This window comes from Equus quagga, chromosome 22, assembly GCF_021613505.1.
Source record: "Equus quagga isolate Etosha38 chromosome 22, UCLA_HA_Equagga_1.0, whole genome shotgun sequence".
Taxonomy (NCBI): Eukaryota; Metazoa; Chordata; class Mammalia; order Perissodactyla; family Equidae; genus Equus; species Equus quagga.
In genome coordinates, this window is record NC_060288.1 from 10,680,044 (window position 1) to 10,697,660 (window position 17,617).

The 17,617-nt window shown below is 37.5% G+C and overlaps 1 protein-coding gene across 4 annotated transcripts in view; it reads right to left on the reverse strand.

Moving 5' to 3' along the window:
* Positions 1–17,617, reverse strand: part of NRG1 (neuregulin 1) — a 215,065-nt gene that overhangs the window by 144,482 nt on the left and 52,966 nt on the right. For all 4 annotated transcript variants that reach the window (XM_046648632.1, XM_046648629.1, XM_046648630.1 and 1 more), the window contains exons 3-5: positions 14,352–14,473; positions 6,365–6,415; positions 3,994–4,044 (exon numbers count right to left, since the gene is read on the reverse strand). In XM_046648632.1, the coding sequence (XP_046504588.1) occupies positions 3,994–4,044; positions 6,365–6,415; positions 14,352–14,473 (224 nt within the window). The remainder of the gene's footprint in view (positions 1–3,993; positions 4,045–6,364; positions 6,416–14,351; positions 14,474–17,617) is intronic.

Sequence of the window (17,617 nt, forward strand, 5' to 3'; positions counted from 1 at the left end):
AATGGGATACTCATTTAGCAAATTATTTCTACATTTCTAAGTCAAAGATGCCTTATTTACAAAAAAAATAAAATAAAGAAAAATAATGTTAATTTTTATCAGGAGATTATTACAAGAGACTTTTTAAAAATTTGGGGGCCTGCCCAGTGGTATAGACGTTAAGTTCACATGCTCTGCTTCGGCAGCCTGGGGTTCACAGGTTTGGATCCCAGGTGTGGACCTACGCACCGCTCATCAAGCCATTCCTTGGAGGGGTCCCACATACAAAACAGAGGAAGACTGGCACAGATGTTAGCCCAGCAACAATCTTCCTCCAGCAAAAAGAGGAAGATTGGTAACAGATGTTAGCTCAGGGCCAGTCTTCCTCACCAAAAAAACACAAATTTTATAAATTAGCAGCTCTAAATATAGTGAATATACAATGCAAATTCCAAATTTCAAAAGAGAAGGAGTTAAAACTTGCCTTACAAAGGGAAGGAGACTGGTAACTTTGCTATTTCACCAATATTTATGAAACACTAGGAAAAATAAATATAAAGGGGGCAAAAACGATAAGGTTTGTAGGTGAAAAATAAATCTCTTAAAACCTGCAGTCAAGAACAATTTCTTTATTGTTACAGTGACTTAAAAATTTTAGATTTAAAAAGTATTTTTAAAATATTTCTGATTAGTAGTTAACGACATGAGAATACATTTATGCTACATTAAGCAGATAGAAGGAGGATGGATAAGTAAAAAGCCAGCAGGAAAAACACCAATTAGGAAATATACTAAAATTAGCAGTAGTATTTTTGATAGGTAGGTGGGCAATTTTTCTTTTCTTTTCTTTGTTTTTTTCTTTTCCAACATGAGTTACAGAGGAGAAAAGGAGAACTCTGAGGACTGGAGTGAAGGGAAGGCTTTGGGGGAAAATAGGATGCCGGCAGAAAAGACTGACTTGGTATCCGAGGCAGGGTTCTGAGCTGGGCCAAGGACATAAACTACCACTGCTGAACCCTCTCAAGATTCACCCAGTGGTAAGATGCTCCCAAAAACGGGACAGGCAGGAAGGGGACGTTTCCTCACAAGGGTGCGCACATTTGTACTTCCAGAACTGAACAGCAACACGGCTGCCTCGCCTTTTTTATACCGACCCAAGAAGCACACCAAATCGTCATAATACATAGACGATTTCCTGAATCCATACTACTTCAGAAAGGCTTTTCATAAATTACTTTAGAAAACACCAGTGTCAAGAGTTCAAAGAATGTAGCCCACACAGACATGATTACGCTGTGATAGCACAGTTCACTTTGCACATACAGGGATTTACGAGCGTCTCCGCCGGCTGAAATAAACTGAAAAGAAACCTACACTTCAGGGCTGATTATTTCTGCCCCATGTGAACTTTTCCAAGGCCTCTGACTCTTTCACGTATTTTGAATTTTTAAGCCCAACTTATTGCTATTGCTGAGTCTTCAGGTTTCACCTTCAGCCTTTCCTCATTGGAGATGTGCTGACATCGCAGCCCTTCTGCAAGGCAGGTTCTGTGCGATGCTGCCTTTACGTATGTTCAGTGCCTCATGCTGCTTTCACTGTTCTAACCAGACTGGACTGAGGATCCTGCTACTATAGGTTTATATTTTCAAATTATAGAGCATATTTTCATAATATTAAAAAAGTGTATTCATTAATCAACTCAACAATGTTTACTGAGAGCCTACCATGAACGGGGAGTGAGGTATGAAAATGGCACGCTGAAATCTTTCAACATAATGATACACAAAGCCTTCTTGCTTAGTTTTAGGCCTTTACCAAATATCAGGAACTAATTCCGCTGAGAGTTAGAGATCAGAGTCGGATTTCAAAATTATTTCCCTCTCAACAGTATTGCAATGAACAGAAATGTAAACAGGGAGATTCATTTCAGTTCCCTAACGCTCTGGAAAACAGTAAGAAGTATTTCATTCCAGAACTACTCAGATATGCTTAAGGATAGCATCCACCGCCCCATTAACGATAGCATGAAGGGTTCCAATTACAAGAGTTTCAATCACTTTATTCAATGAATCATGCAGGGGAGAAATTATTCCCAGACAAAAATGTCAAAAAGAAAAACCTAGTATTTACTTTTGTATAATAAACACTCAAAAATATAAAACAAATCTCAACATGATTCCTTAATGCTAGTTAGCTAAAAGCTATATAATTATACTAATCTTTTTTTTTTCGGTGAGGAAGATTCGCCCTAGCTAACATCTGTTGCCAATCCTCCTCTTTTTTTTTTTTTTCCCTTGAGGAAGACTAGCCCTGAGCTAACACCTGTGCCAATCTTCCTCTATTTTTTGTATGTGGGATGCCTCCACAGCATGGCTGATGAGCAAAGTAGGTCCGCACCCAGGATCCAAACCAGTGAACCTGGGCCACTGAAGGAGAGTGTGTGGAACTTTAACTACTGGCCATGGGGCAGGCCCCTAATTATACTAATCTTCTTATAAATGGAATTAAATAACAAATACCCGAAACTTCCTAGAAGGGATTATCATTTTAGAGTAGGTAAAGAGTGTCCTCAGAATAAAGAGGAAGCCAATTTAGTCCTTCCTAGCAATTCATTTCCTGTTTGATCTTACAAGATTATTGCCATCAATCCAGTTAAATGATGCTTTACCTACCTAAAGTATAGCCAAAACATTATACTTCATGCAATAAAAAATGTTTCCATCATATCGTTACAGTTCTGGTAACACCAACGCAAAGAGAGAGGCTTTGGGATCAAACTGGATCTATTTTAAAAGATTGACATGGGCCAGCCCCGTGGCCGGGTGGTTAAGTTCGTGCGCTCCACTGTGGCAGCCCAGGGTTCGGATCCTGGGCGCGGACATGGCACTGCTCGTCAGGCCACGTTGAGGCGGCGTCCCATATGCCACAACTAGAAGGACCTGCATCTAAGATATACAACTATGTACCAGGGGGATTTGGGGAGATAAAGCAGGAAAAAAAACAAGATTGGCCACAGTTGTTAGCTCAGGTGCCAGAAAAAAAAAAGATTGACAAAAAAAGTGAAGTCACCAAAAGTACAGACCTTCTTTTCAAGTGTTTCCTACCATGCTAAGGGCCAAAGGAAATTGTTCCTTAAACACACTCTCAAGGTTGGAATAGAACAATCGGGAGCACCTATTTACTGAAGAGCTTATCAAACTGAGAAATAGCTTTAAACAAAGAGCTAAAATAAGGAAGAGAAAGACTGTAGTTATAAGTTTCATTTTCAAGGTCTGATACATTCCCCTGTTGGATCGCAAAATTTAATTCTATGCTATTCACCATTTATAAATATCAAAACTATTTTTACAAGTTCTTGCTAATTTCTCAAGTTCCCCTGACATAGCACAAAGCACCACTCCATCTAACAGTGGGAGAACTCCATAAGCACAGAGCCCATTTCATATTAAACAGATGAAAACTAATCTGAATTTTTGCCTAGGGACTTGCTTTCAAACATTTTCATAATTAGTCACTTGCTGTCAAATCTGAATTAAGGGCATCTATATATAGTTTCCTTACTCCATCACAGCAGACTTTATAGAGAACTGACGAGCTTTGGAAGAGAGGCCCCTGCCAGCTGGGTATCATGCCTCAGGCAGTTGCTGAAGGCATCAGATACACTAAAAAAACCAAAAAAAAAAAAAAAAACCCAACAATGATCTCTCTATTGCTCGCCCAGGGCCAGGCCTCAGAGGCTATGTAGTTATTTTCCAACATTCAAAGACACTACAGATAAACTACCACATATGTGGTATCTCTTAATATCTACATGTATCTTAGGGGCAGAGGGTAGCTAGTCAACCCCAAGCACAGCAGGAGGCCATTTCTATTCCAAACAGCAAACGCCATCCTGCTACCACACTTGATACACTGTCCCTCAAGAAGGGCAGAGGATAGACGTGAACACGATCTTCAGAAGCAGATACTGTCTTGGGTTAAAAAGTAGTGAACAGAATATTTAAATATACTTACATGAAGACGTATTTGCTCCTTCTGTTGATACTGATATTCTAATGGGAGACTCTATAAAACATAAAAGTGGAATGAGGCTTTATTGAATCATGCTGCTTAGATTCTAAAATCAGAAATTTTCCAGGCTTGCGGATCATCTAGAAAAAGAGGACTAGAAAATAGTGCAACAGAAAAGCTGAAGCCTTTCCATGTCTAAGGAAGATATATGCAATATTCAGAGACCACAAAGGAATATTCCTGTAGTCCAGACCCAAAGACTTTTGAAAGAGATGAAGATGGAGTCGGTCCATCTGAAAGACATCCCACACAGCAACTGCCGTAGGAACTTCCTAGAAATACTACTCTGAACAGATCCACCCTACAGGTGACACACACAACTCCTTCTCTTAGGAGTCGTCTTGATTTTAAGAAACTTGAAATCAAAGAGAACAATCCCCATAATCTGAGAGAGTGAAAGTTACCTTCCACACATAGAGAAAAAAAGGAAGAATGAGAAAATTTTCAGGCAACTTGGTCCGCATAAACATCCTAACTAAACATGGTGTGAGTAAAGTCCATGCAGAGTCCAGCAGAATAATTACATGAGGATCATATAAAACATGCTAAACAAATACATAATCCAATTATAGGGGAGGAAGAGTAGCAAGATTCTCTTAGGTAGCAAGAGTAAAGGAAGGAAAACCAGTATTTAAGTACAGACAGAGCATAAAACATAACTCATGCTGGAAAAAAGCATGGGAAAGGGTTTTTATTAGTAAGAAATAGGAACAACTTAGTATCAAAGAAGGACTGAAATTCAGCAGCCAGAAAGTTATAAAGATTCAAATCAGATATCAGAAAATAAGTTATAGTCACTCCAAATTCCCAAGAAAAGCACGACATAAATTTAAAAGCTCAGGTTCATGACAGCATCTATTGGAGTCAGATAACAAAGTCCTTACGTTCAAGAAATGCCTGAATGAAAGGTGAAGATATTCAGATAACTCAACAATTTTTTTCTTTTTTTTCTTTTTATCTCTGTCTTTCCTTCATTCCCTCCCTCCCTACTTTTCTTCCTTCCTTCTTTCTTTCTTTCCATCTCTCTCTCTCTTTTTTCTCTCTCTCTTTCTTTCTATTACTCAGAAAAGTAAGATCCTCTTAGGTTCCAGGATCATTCCACCCTACAACACACATACTTAACATCTTAGTAACGACACATGAATATGCCCTAAAGATGGCCAAAGCAGTCTAGGATATAGAGAAATTTAGCGTTTATGACTTTCAACAACAGCTTTGAAGAGAAGAGGAAAAACTGGTGAAGGTAAGATGGAAAAGGCTGTGTTAGATTATATGGCCTCCTACAGCTTCAACAAGGTACAGGCCATAAGGAAAAAAGTCAATGAAGCCAAAACAGGAAATATGGGGTCATGGGAAGAATACTGAGCTTGAAGTGTCTGCTCTTCTACTTGCTGAGATATATGACTTAAGATTTCTAATGCTCATTTTTCTCATCTGTAAAATGAAGAAAAATAATGTCCTGTTTCACAAAGCTGTTGTGATTACAAATGAGATGTAAAAATCTTTGTAAACTGTAAGGTATCATGCAAAAACAACCTGTTCTTTTACCTCCGAAATGAGTTTTGAATCTAGGTCTCCAAAAGCTTGCCTCCAATTAAGTATTAATTTTTAAATATTATAAGGTTCTGTTAACTATAGAATTACAGAGGATAAGGAAAAGTAAAAAAAAAATTAATTCACAGTAGATTAATTAAATTTGCAGCTAGTGGAGAAATCAATGAATTATGGTTATACATGCATTAGTAGACTTCGGTTATAAGTAGCTAATGTCTGCTAAGACTATAATTGCTATCAGCAAATATTATGGGCAAAGGAGAAACTAACAAAAACAAATAAATGCCTCCAAAATGCAACAACATTTAAAAACGTCAGGCCTATAGCTATTTTTGTAAGTTTAGTGACCCACAACTGATCATTAGAAGCTCAAAGTTCAGAGATCAGACATTGCTACATTATCCAGGAATAAACTCTGACAGATGAAAGAGAGTAGAGGCAGCCAAGAGAAGCACCTACAAAGATATAAAAACTGAATTATAACCCAGATGTCTCCTTCCTTGGTCTAACGTCACTAAGTTGTATCTAGATGTAGATATGTTTTCCTCATGCAAGCCTTTCGTGCCCAAGTCCAGACACACAACAAGAACTGCACTCCTTGAAGTAAAATCCAAAAAGGCAGAAGGACTGGAGAAAAACATCAGAGCAGAAAACAAGAGTAGCTGAAATTTGGATGCAGAAGGGGTTCTGATTAGTAGAAGAAGCAGCCAGCAGTTATGTCATTCTGGTTAGTAAACTTTGACGAGCTTATTTTCCTTACCTGAAGACACATATGCTGTTTCAGTTGAGGCTGGCATGCCAGTAAAGATCTCTGCAAAAAAAAAGGTGATAGGTGATTACGATGTATAATCAGGAGGCCAAGAGTCAGTTCCACAGCCTGCCTTCAAACCAAAAATGAGTGCGAAGGAAGGAAGTATTGCAAGGGGGTGATGAAAGTCCAGGTTTATCCACACAGAGAGCAAGAAATACAAAACAAGACTGTCCAGATAAGTAGTTCCTCTTTCTTGGGCAAAGAGCATAAGATGAGCTATTCTAGAATAATTGGAAAGAATTCTATGCCCCCATTGGGGTCCGTGAGGGAGAATATATGGCAATATATTGGAGAATGGAGAATACAGGAGCTGTGGGCTCTTCCTCAGAAAGAAAGGCAGAAACAGCAGAACTAAGAGTAATCAAAGCTGTGGTCAGAATTTTTAAATTACAGATCTTTGGAGAATTACATTTTTGTTCAAAAACAAATGCAATCCCAAGCTGGGATTGATGAAAACCATCAAGTTCCAGCATCGAACTCTACATAATATTGCCAGTGGTAATCAAGATGGGTGCCCTATCATATGATAGATATTTCAGCTGCTCAGGGCAGGACATGGAGTAAGTAGGCAGCTTCCACCTCAACGAAATGAAGAATGAACCTGCACACTTCTAGGCACACCATTATCATGGGAACTGTGATGGTCTTGTTGAAACTTTGACTTGCTTCCTTACTGCCTTTATGATGGGATAAAGGATGATTACATTGTCTAATTCTGTATTCAATCAGTCCTTCTGACAGGGGTTTCAGTTGTTAAAATCTAATATTTTCAGGAAGGCATAGTTTTCCAAAGCGTGGAAAGATGTAGAGATGCAATGATGAGTATCATTCAACCTTCACTGTGCATATAATTATTATCGAATGATTTAATAGTGTTTACCACTTACTAACCAAGACAAAAAGATAGTTGAATCTGTTGTGATATACAACAAAAGTTACTAGATTCTACTAAAATCCTAAGTAGGTCATATACGCTATCATTTTAAGTTTGAATTATTAGCCTGTTAATCATGGAGTTAAAAATGTTCATGATCAGTGTAATCATCTTTAAATATAGATATGACCATCTAGGGTTTCCATGATAGGACTAGTTTGGCAGGTAAGAGGAATTAATTTAAGTGGCAATATTTCTTCAACCTCAGAGACTTCTTCAGGGATAAAAGGTTTTGTGGAATTGCAAGAAAAGGAAAATGGCATGTAAGATTCAGCAGGGATGTTTAAGAATAAGCATCAGGTTAAATATGAATATATAAAGATCAGAAATATAGCTTTAGTAAGAGCAAATGTATCTTTCTTGTGCAAATTTTAGTATGGACGGTCCTCTCTAATCAAGCATTAGGAGGACAAACCATTCAAAGTGTGAGATTATTATCAAGCCACCAAAGTTGCCTACATCGGCTCTTAAAAACACTAAAAATGGGACAAAGTGAAAGGAATCAGTATGTGAGGGTGTATGATGTCCTTTGGATTGTCTCAAAGCAGCAGACACGAAAGAGTATATTCTGAGTTGGTAATGTGGCGATATTTGCTTCTGAAGCATCTACAACTAGCTTTCTTGATTTGGGCTGTAGAAAATGGAACTGTTGTTTTTTGGGAAAAATTTCATCTGAGAGAAAGATTTTTATCAAAGATCCACAGCATTTGACTTTCTCTATGAAGACCTAGAAGAAGATGCATGTTTCCAAGGCAAGTGCCCACATTAGGAGAGATGCTTCCTCACTCTGTCCTTCAGGACCCATCAATGACGTGACAGCCAGACTGAAGTAGCAAGCTCAGGGTCACAAGAATTGGGCAAAAGTGCCAATCCCAGCATGCATATCAAGACTCTTTTCAAATTTACTTTTGACAAACTAAGTAGTTGTCCACTGTGACCTTCCAAGAAAAAAAATCAGAGCTTTTCTAGCTCAGCATAAAAGATCTCAGATTAGAGGAAAGGTTAACCATAACATTTCCTTTTTTAATTGAATGTTAGATAAAAATACCAGAACAGAAGGTTACTACAAAGATGTAGTACAGAGACAATTTAAAATAACCTCTTCCTAAAATTAGATATTCATGTTGGAGAACGTAAAAACATCTTTAATGGTTATGGTTCCAAATAAAAACCTTGTGAATTATCTTGGGGGAAATACAAGATCAGAAGTTTATACTTCTATACTAAAAGAATCCTTCTAATAAAAAAAGTTAGTCTTTTTGATTAAAACCACTCAGCAAGTATTTTTATGCTTATTTTGGGTAGAATTCATAGATTTAGAAAACAACCTTTTGTGATAAGTGTAACTGAAAATAATTTTATGTTATTATTAAAGATTTTTTAAAAATTAAGTCCTGCAATCCCCTTGATGTTTATTTAAGCAACATATTTTTCCCACAGTAATTTGGTATATTAAATTTGTTAATTTATAAAGGACATCCCCTTTATTAGTGCAAATTAATGAGGATTTAGAATCATTATGAGCTGAACACAGCTAAGCAACTCAAGCTGAGGACGCAAGTAAACATAGGAACATTAGTGTACTCGAAATGTTTGAATGCTTTTTGAATAAATAGAATCTGACCTCAAGAAAAAGTTGCAGTATCTGAAAAATAACACCTTCTTGAAAGGAATTTTTCTAATTATCATGTATGCATGATTTTTTTGAGATTTCACCATTAGCACAATATACTAAATATAACTATTTAGCAAAATATACATATACGTATATACAAACACATATAAGAGGTGTCTGTGTGTATTTAGACATCCAATTATGTGACTCTGTTATTCTAAAATTACGGGTCATTATTGTGCATACAAAAAATTGATCAAGTCATTTTTTTAAAGATTTAAAATGGGTACACTTGTTTATGAGCACTGGCAGATGGCTTCAGGAACATCTTCGAGTGTCTAAATTCTTGCTCATAATGAGTGCTTACTCTTAAGCAACTGAGAAATTTTGAAATTAGCAAATGGTGTAGAGACACGATGAATACTATGCATTGAAATATGACTCTACTCCACTCATACTGCTCTTGCTTATAGCCTTCATGGGAATCCTATGTAATACAACATACATGGAGACTGCTATGCAAATTATAAAACCTATTTCACATGCTTCACAGTATAACTATAGGTTGTTCACCAATACCATGGCATTCCCACACCACTGTCAGTTTGGGAGAGGGGGTGAGGCCAAGCCTGTTACCCACATGAGCCAATGTTTTAAAGGGCCAATTGCTTTATTTGTCAAATTTTGTGGAAATAATATTTTTCTGCTCATCTTAAATGAAACAGCTATTTTATTGCTATGAGCCCAAGTGCTCCTATGGGAAATTGAATCTCACTCAAATAATTTTTCTTCCCATTAAAAAAAGAAAACCTAGGAGAAGATGTGATTGATTAGCTATATATTCTCCTGTACTAATGTTTTAAAAGACTGCAGTACTTAATTAATTTGAAAACCAGTTAGATCTGCTATTCTCTTCTCTAATCTGATGTGCAGGAGTTTTTATGGAGCTTGTTAGCTAAGAGGTAATTGATAAATTAGGGTTTCCTATATAAAGACCAAGCCAAATAAAATACAAATAAAAATGAACACATAGTGTATGATCCTTGTAAGCATGGTGTATGGGGCCTTTTAAACTGCCATATGTGAATTCATAAAAGGAACCCACCCGTAATCCATCCTGGAATGATACTGCCTATGAGATCCTTCTTTATATGAAAACTCAACTGGACCGTATTAGACTTGCATAGTCCCAGAAGCAGTTAGCAGATTGCACAGACTTATATCTGCCTACTGTATGAGAAATTCTTTTTTTTTCCAAATAAGGTAGGGATTAAAGGCATTGGAGAAGGTAGAAGACATATAAATTTCTAAAATATATCCTAAAAATGATTGGCTATATGTACATTCTTTTCTAAGTTTCTGCAAATAGTGGAAATACGATCATTGTTTCACTCGAGTACAGGATTCAAGGGGAATTTCTTAGTATTTTTATCATTTATATCTAGTTACTAATGTAGGTAGATCTAAACAGTAACTTTCAATGCAAAAAGTTCATAATATTGGATGGAAGACTTAGACCTTAAGATCTAAGCTAATTTTATTCTAACAGTTAAATAGGTTTTAACGGGATTAAAAATAGTGTCAAATAGCAAGGTCATCCTGCTACATTTTTCATTTTTTTCTGGGGTGAAAAGCCTCCCATGCATGGCTCCACCTAACTTCTGCCATCCCTCTTAGAATCTTACACCAAAATATATTCTAAACATCTTAGCGCAAAGAAGGCACTTGTGTGAGAATTTGAGTAAATCCCAAGGAATCCTTTGCTTAGAATAATTAGCTCGCATCAACGTACCAGGATCTTTCATCAAGGCACCTGTATAGAAATTATCAAACCATACTTGTGTACTTACTGGAGAAAAATGGGAGAGATGAGTGACACAGGACAAAATTAACAAAATGACTAATATTTCGTAGAAAACATAAATTAAAGTCTCGAGGGGAGTTCTACACACTATAATATTTTGACAATATATTCTAATTTTTAAGCCTTTTTTTTCCTATGACTCCCAAGGAAGAAAGAAATTCTTGAGAATTCCACTCTCTCAGCCCAAGTTAACAGTAAATACACATTTAGGAAGGATGGTTTGGCTGCATGGCAGTTTATAACCACAGCAGAGTGTTGTTTTTCTCTCTGAAAGAGTGTTTCTGTGCACCTTTGCCCAGATTCCTAGGGAGACAGGGATGCGACAACACAAAGGGAGTGCATCTGAGTCTCAAAGAGATCAGCACAGGAGCTGAAACTTCCTTGAGAACGAGCCTTGATCTGAATATAGCAAATTCACAGATAGCAATGGAAGAGGGTAAAGGATCAGAATGATTACATATTTTCCTTTTGGTTACACTACAGCTAAGCCCCTGAGGTGTAGGGAGAAAAGAGTCTCCCAATATGCAGAGCTCACTGGCCTTGTCTATCATGGTGCCTGCCAAGCCACAGGCTCTGATGAGCAGCACAGTCCACTCACAGCCTCTGAAGAGAGGGGCGTTTCTAGGCAGCCTTGTTTCTGGCTTCGCTCTCCGGAGTTGAGCCCATGGTGGGCACCTGACCAGAAGGCAATTGAGCAGTAAGCTCTCTAGTTCTTTCTATGTGGTCTGACACAATAAGCTCTGCCAATCAGATTCTTGCTATGGGGAATTTGATTTGGGACGTAAGGAAACAATCATACAGTAGGAACTGCAACTGAAAGAATGCCTTGAAAAGAGCCAGGCAGAAGAATGTGGCCAAGTGGGATCATAATCCGGTCAAACTTTGGAATTATAAAGGAGCATAGTTGAGAGCAGGAGAGGTGAGAGGATATAAGAAATTGTAGAAGAGTCAAGAAAGTATCTGAGGCACATTAAAAGCAGAGACAGTAGAAAGAAGAGCCACAAACTCCCATTGCTTCTTTTCTCAGAGATGCCCTGGGTACAATTTTCTCTTTGAGGTCCAGTATAATGAAGTTCTAGTTCTTCTCCCCGGAATTCCTCTCTCTTTCTGCCTCACACCATTCCTTCAGTTTCTGTTCTTCACAAACCAAAGAATCTTATCTTACACATTCGCCAACACAGTCATGTACAGAGTGAGCTGTACTCGACCAGGAATTACAGACACCTGGGTTCACGGCCCCTTTTGCTACTATACCTTCTGATCCCGAATGTGCCTGGTTTAAGACACATTCTAAATCTTCATTTCTTTTTAAATACAAAGAGAGGGTTCGATAAGGGTAAACTATTTCTAACATTCTAAGAAGAAAATAGAGACAAGACACCTTGCCGTGTAATTGAGATTCTTCATTCTCCTGCTTTAGATGTTTTAAATAAGGCAGTAAGAACCCATTTCCTAAAGAATTTTAGTTGGATGTTTAAGAATGACTTCCTTGCAATATTCCATGAACTTCTCTTTATCCTTTCAGGTCAAAAGGATTCATTATCAAAAACATCCCTGCTTTCATTTCTCTACACTATAGTTGGTTAATGCCATATACCTTAACTCGAGATCAATTCTCGAATGAGTTAATAGGGAAAAATGAATTCGATGTCTCTCCTGTGAAATTAATGTGAAAAGCCATATTATCAAACTTTTGGCACTCTAAAATTAATAAAAAAAGGAACCCTATGGGTTTTTGCCAGGAATAATATAGTGGTAAATAATTCACTACTTAATCTCGTAAATCTGAAAACGTGGAATAATCAATACAATACTACTGTAAGCACTCAGTGAGACCATGAAACTTACTCTGACTTTATTTTCCTGGGACTTTACAGTATGCATAGCTACACAAATCTAATCCAAGTGTCAAAATCATAATTCAAAAGCATTTACCACGGGGAGAGCCAGTGAACCAAGCCAGCGACAAACCGAGAACAAGCTAACATGGTACAATAGAAAGAAAAGAATAAGCCACTGAAATTAATTTTTAAATTTGTGTTTCAAGTATCATCCTATAAAATTCCATGTGGGGTAAAATAACACTAGCAAAATACTATTGCTTAACCTGTGCTGATTTAAAAGTAAAGTGCTATTACATTTATTCATATAAATTTTCAATAGCTTTTACATTTTAAATGACAAACACAGCTCCTAAAAATAGTAATGCAAACTGCGGCGGCTCACCTTTGTCCCTTCCTCTCTGTGGAGGGAGGATTTAAAAAGAAAATGATGCATGTTGATTTACAATGCAATAGAGCAGTTCATCAGGAAGGCCAGAGAAGACTAGGAATTAACCTGTATTTTCCCAACCCTGTTTCATATTTTTATCTCACTTCCTTCTCCCTATCCCATTAAGTCAACTGACACAAACTACGTCAGTCTCCTATGGAGTTAACCCTTCCAGTTACTTTTCCTCTTCTCTTGCTGGCTTAGCTTTTTTACTTTATCACTTTAAGAGATCAGGCCTTTGCAGTAGACACTCTTTCTCATCTACCTGGAAGCAGTGCCACCTGGCTTGGTTTTAGAACAGACAACAGGGCTTGTGAAGTCAGCAGTTAAGTGCTGCAATTCAAAAGGGAAAAGGAGCACTAAAGGTTTTGAAGTCACATTTTACTATTTCAAGACATTCAAACACTCACAGCTAGCTCATCAGCAGCTTCTATAGATGGCTCCATCAAGCTGTGGACTACTGGGATATCATGAACAGAGAGCCGCCAGCTGTGGTTCCTTGACTTTCCTCAGAAAACCTCAGAGAAGCTGTCAGAGGGCAGGTGGCACCTTCTGCCTCCAAGTCATTCATTTGTTTAACAAATACCCTCTGGTGCTGTTCTCAGGGAAAACAGAAGCTGAAGCCTTTGCATAGCAGGAAACGCTTTGTCTCTAAGACTCTCCTAATTTCAGAATAGGCCTAAAAAAATTGATCAGCCTAACTTCCTACAACCTAGAGCCAGATGCATTAATAACACATATAAGAACACAAAAATTTCTAGGACTGTCAGAATTGTATTGTTTACACACATACACATCCACACGCAACATACACATTCTCCTACATGATAGACATACATGTGTAAATATATGCGATATACATGTATTCTGTATATATACACGTATTTTGTATATAAATACACGCATATACATATACACATATTCTGTTTCTGACAGAGCCAAAGATTTGACTGCCCTTCCCTGGCTAACTTAAAGGGAGGTATAACTTCTTCCTTTTAGCAACCCGTCCTGTCTCTGCCATTCACGACCTTATTCAAATCCTTAAAAAAAAAATCTATTTCAGGTCTATACCACCTCACAGAGTGAAAAGCTCTATGGAGGACATACGAGATACTTGAAATTTGTGGTTTTCCTTCCATGTTTTTTATTTGTTCACAATGAGATTTAACACACGGATTTATTCAAGTCTTACCACACATCTTGATTCCTCTGCTGACAGATTGAGGAATAGAATGCAGTTGGTATCTCTTACCATTGGAATCCACAATGGTGATATTGGCAGAGGCACTGTCATTTCCCAATTTGCTGATCACTTTGCACATGTATTCTCCAGAATCAGTCACTGATGCTTTGTTAATGCGAAGTTCTGACTTCCTATAAGATCAGGACCAAAGTAGTGTAAGTATGTTTCACAGAAATACAATGATCATTAAAATATATTTCTCTGTAGTTTCAGAGTTCTCAAACTCCCCCTCCCTACTCATACAAACCATGTTAAAACATAAGTTACTGGTACACAGATGTATGATTTTACCAAGAATAGAAGTGAGATACATCACATTTAAGTTACACCATGGACATAGTCTTAATTTTATCACCCAGATCAGAAATTTAAAGGAATTCTTCTCTAACTTTTCTTTTCATTCCTCTACCACCACCACTAACCACACTATGCCTCATATTTTTTTTTGAAGCCAATTAGTAAATTTTCTTTCCTCTCTAGATCAAAATGTCACCAGTCACTAGGGTTTAGGAAGATCAAAAAGTGTAAAATCATTTCTTACAAATCTGGTAAGGACAGACACTTAATGAAGGCTAGAATAGATTAAAATGCTCTTCACTTCTTTTCTCAGTGGACTAACACCAGGAATTATGTTAATTTTGAAGAAGAGGATTTAACACTTCTCAAAGAAAGGGAATTTGGCTTTCTTTAAGAAGATTCTCATTGCTAGGAGCATAGTACCACACAAATGGTTCTTAATATTGAAACAAATATTCATGCAACAATAGCACACACTTTTATAAAAACTCCGCATATTACACCAGTATCTGACACTGTTTCTGAGCATGGGCAGCATTGTGATTTGCATCTGTCTATGCTTTACTCCGGCACATAGCCTATAACCTAAGCAGTATTTAACAACCCAGAACTACTGGGATTGGCTCAGCATTTACTAAAGCCTTTTTAAAGCATCCTTTTATGCCATAGCCTGGTCCTGACTGCCTGGCTCTTGGAGGAGGACAACAGAGAGAAAAGGAGGCAGGAAGCAAAGGCAGTACTCAGAATTCTATGCAAACCTCCCATAAATTACACTTTTCTAGTTTTTTAGTGAGTTTTCTAGTCTTCTTGTCATATAATATTACTCATCAAGTTAGACTGACTGTTCCAAATTTAATTTCTACTGTTCTCCTCCAGTCTATCGAATTGGACCACCCACCCAGCTCCACATGTAAGCTGTATGGCCTTTGACCTTGGTGCTTTTAGTCCCTCCTAGAATGAGGGACCCATATTTCTACCCATCAACATATGAGCTGACCTTTAAGGATCATCTCAAGCGCCAATTCCTTCATCAAGCTTTTCATGATCATGTAGCTGGAGCTGCTCTCTCCTTTGTCTAAATTATGATAGCGTTGAGTCCCTCTCCCATGATCCTCACAGTTCTTACAGCATGTTTTATCTCTCAAGCTTGGACATACACTTTGGAGGGGCAGTCCATAATTTAAACTTGTTGGTATCCTCAAAGAATATACATCACTGCTTTCCCCTTGGTGCATCCTCAATCATTATTGGGTGAATGAGTGAATAAATGAAGAAAATATTTGGATGTTCCCACCTAAGCTCTCTGCAGGACCTAATGCTCCTAATGTTGGCTGCAGGAAAGGAGGATGCAGTATGAGGAGGGCAGAGACAGCTGGAGGTGGGCCAGACCAAGGGCAGCAACAGTCAAACCAACAAGTGGATTGAAAAATGAAATACATTAGTTGTGACTCAAAACAAAACATAACAAAGGGTGCTATGCTCAAAAAAGTTTAGAAGACATTAGGTTAAACAAAAATCCTATAGGATTTCTCAAAGTCTTTAATATGCTAATGTACCTTCCAAGAGGAGAATATATTATTTAGTTTCTCTCAAACCTATTGACCATGGCGTTCCTGTCATTCATATGGCATATCTGTTAATATTTCCTGAAAATAATGGTCTACAGAACAAAGTTGATGAAAAGTGCACCTAATACAACAACAGCCTTGTTTATCAATGGACCACCAAGGGCTATTTATATAGGGATATTCATGTATTAATCAGAGAGGTTATTCATAGAAAACTTTCCCTGAAGTATATCTCTATAAACCAAAATAGATAATTTTGATGGCAAGCATCTTGGCAAGTAGAGATTATCCCCTGTCAATTTCTGTTAACTTTTAAGCCTGGTTTTGGAGTATTCAAATCTAGCATTTTTTAAGAATTATGAGCTATTTATACATTTTCTCCAGACATAACGTTTCCTTCATGACAGACACCTATGAAGTACAGTGAGAAACAATGGGATAACTACTACAGTAAGCTTGTCCAGCCCAAAATAGCACAATTAGCTGAATGTATTTTCAAGTATGACCATGGAACCATGGAACCAGGTATGACATGGATAGCTCAACTATGAAGAATGTCAGGATGGGGAATAATATTCTGGTTTTCAACACAGAAGAAAAAGTGAATTCCTAAAATAAGAAAATAGTAACTTTTCTTGCTAAGCCTGAAAATTCCGAGATAAGATTATTACAACAACAGCCCAAGAATGTACAACACCTCAACATTATTATAATGTACAACACCTCAACAACTTCTTTCCTATTTATATAAATCTAGGAACACTCCTTGATATATAAGGAGTTCTTTCTTGACCCTGTGCCATTAATATTTTAACTATTGAACTGGATCAAACTATAAGAAACAAGGTAATCAAATTTACAGTTAACATAATGTTAAAGGGTTAGTTCTTTCTTTCTTTCTTCTTTTTCTTTCTTGAGGAAGATTAGCCCTGAGCTAACATCTGCCGACAATCCTCCTCTTTTAGCTGAGGAAGACTGGCCGTGAGCTAACATCTGTGCCCATCTTCCTCCACTTTATATGTGGGACGCCTATCACAGTGTGGCTTGCCAAGTGGTGCCATGTCTCCACCCAGGATCCAAACCAGCGAACCCAGGGCCGCTGAAGTGGAACGTGCTAACTTAACCGCTGTACCACCAGGCCGCCCCAAACAGCTAGTTCTTAAATCAAAATTCTCTTAACAGACTTGGGCAGTGTTTCCTGGAATACTATCCCAAGAAATGTTAATAAATGTTATGCTTCAAAAAGAGAGAGAACAAAAAAAAAAATTTTTCTGTGCTCAAATAAACGTTGCATTAAACAAAATTAAATAGCTTTCTCTAAAACAGTACTTCTCAGTTGTTTTGATACAAATATGTATTGGGAATTTCTAAGGCAGGCAGAACATGTGACTAAGGAATCCTTTCTGAGGA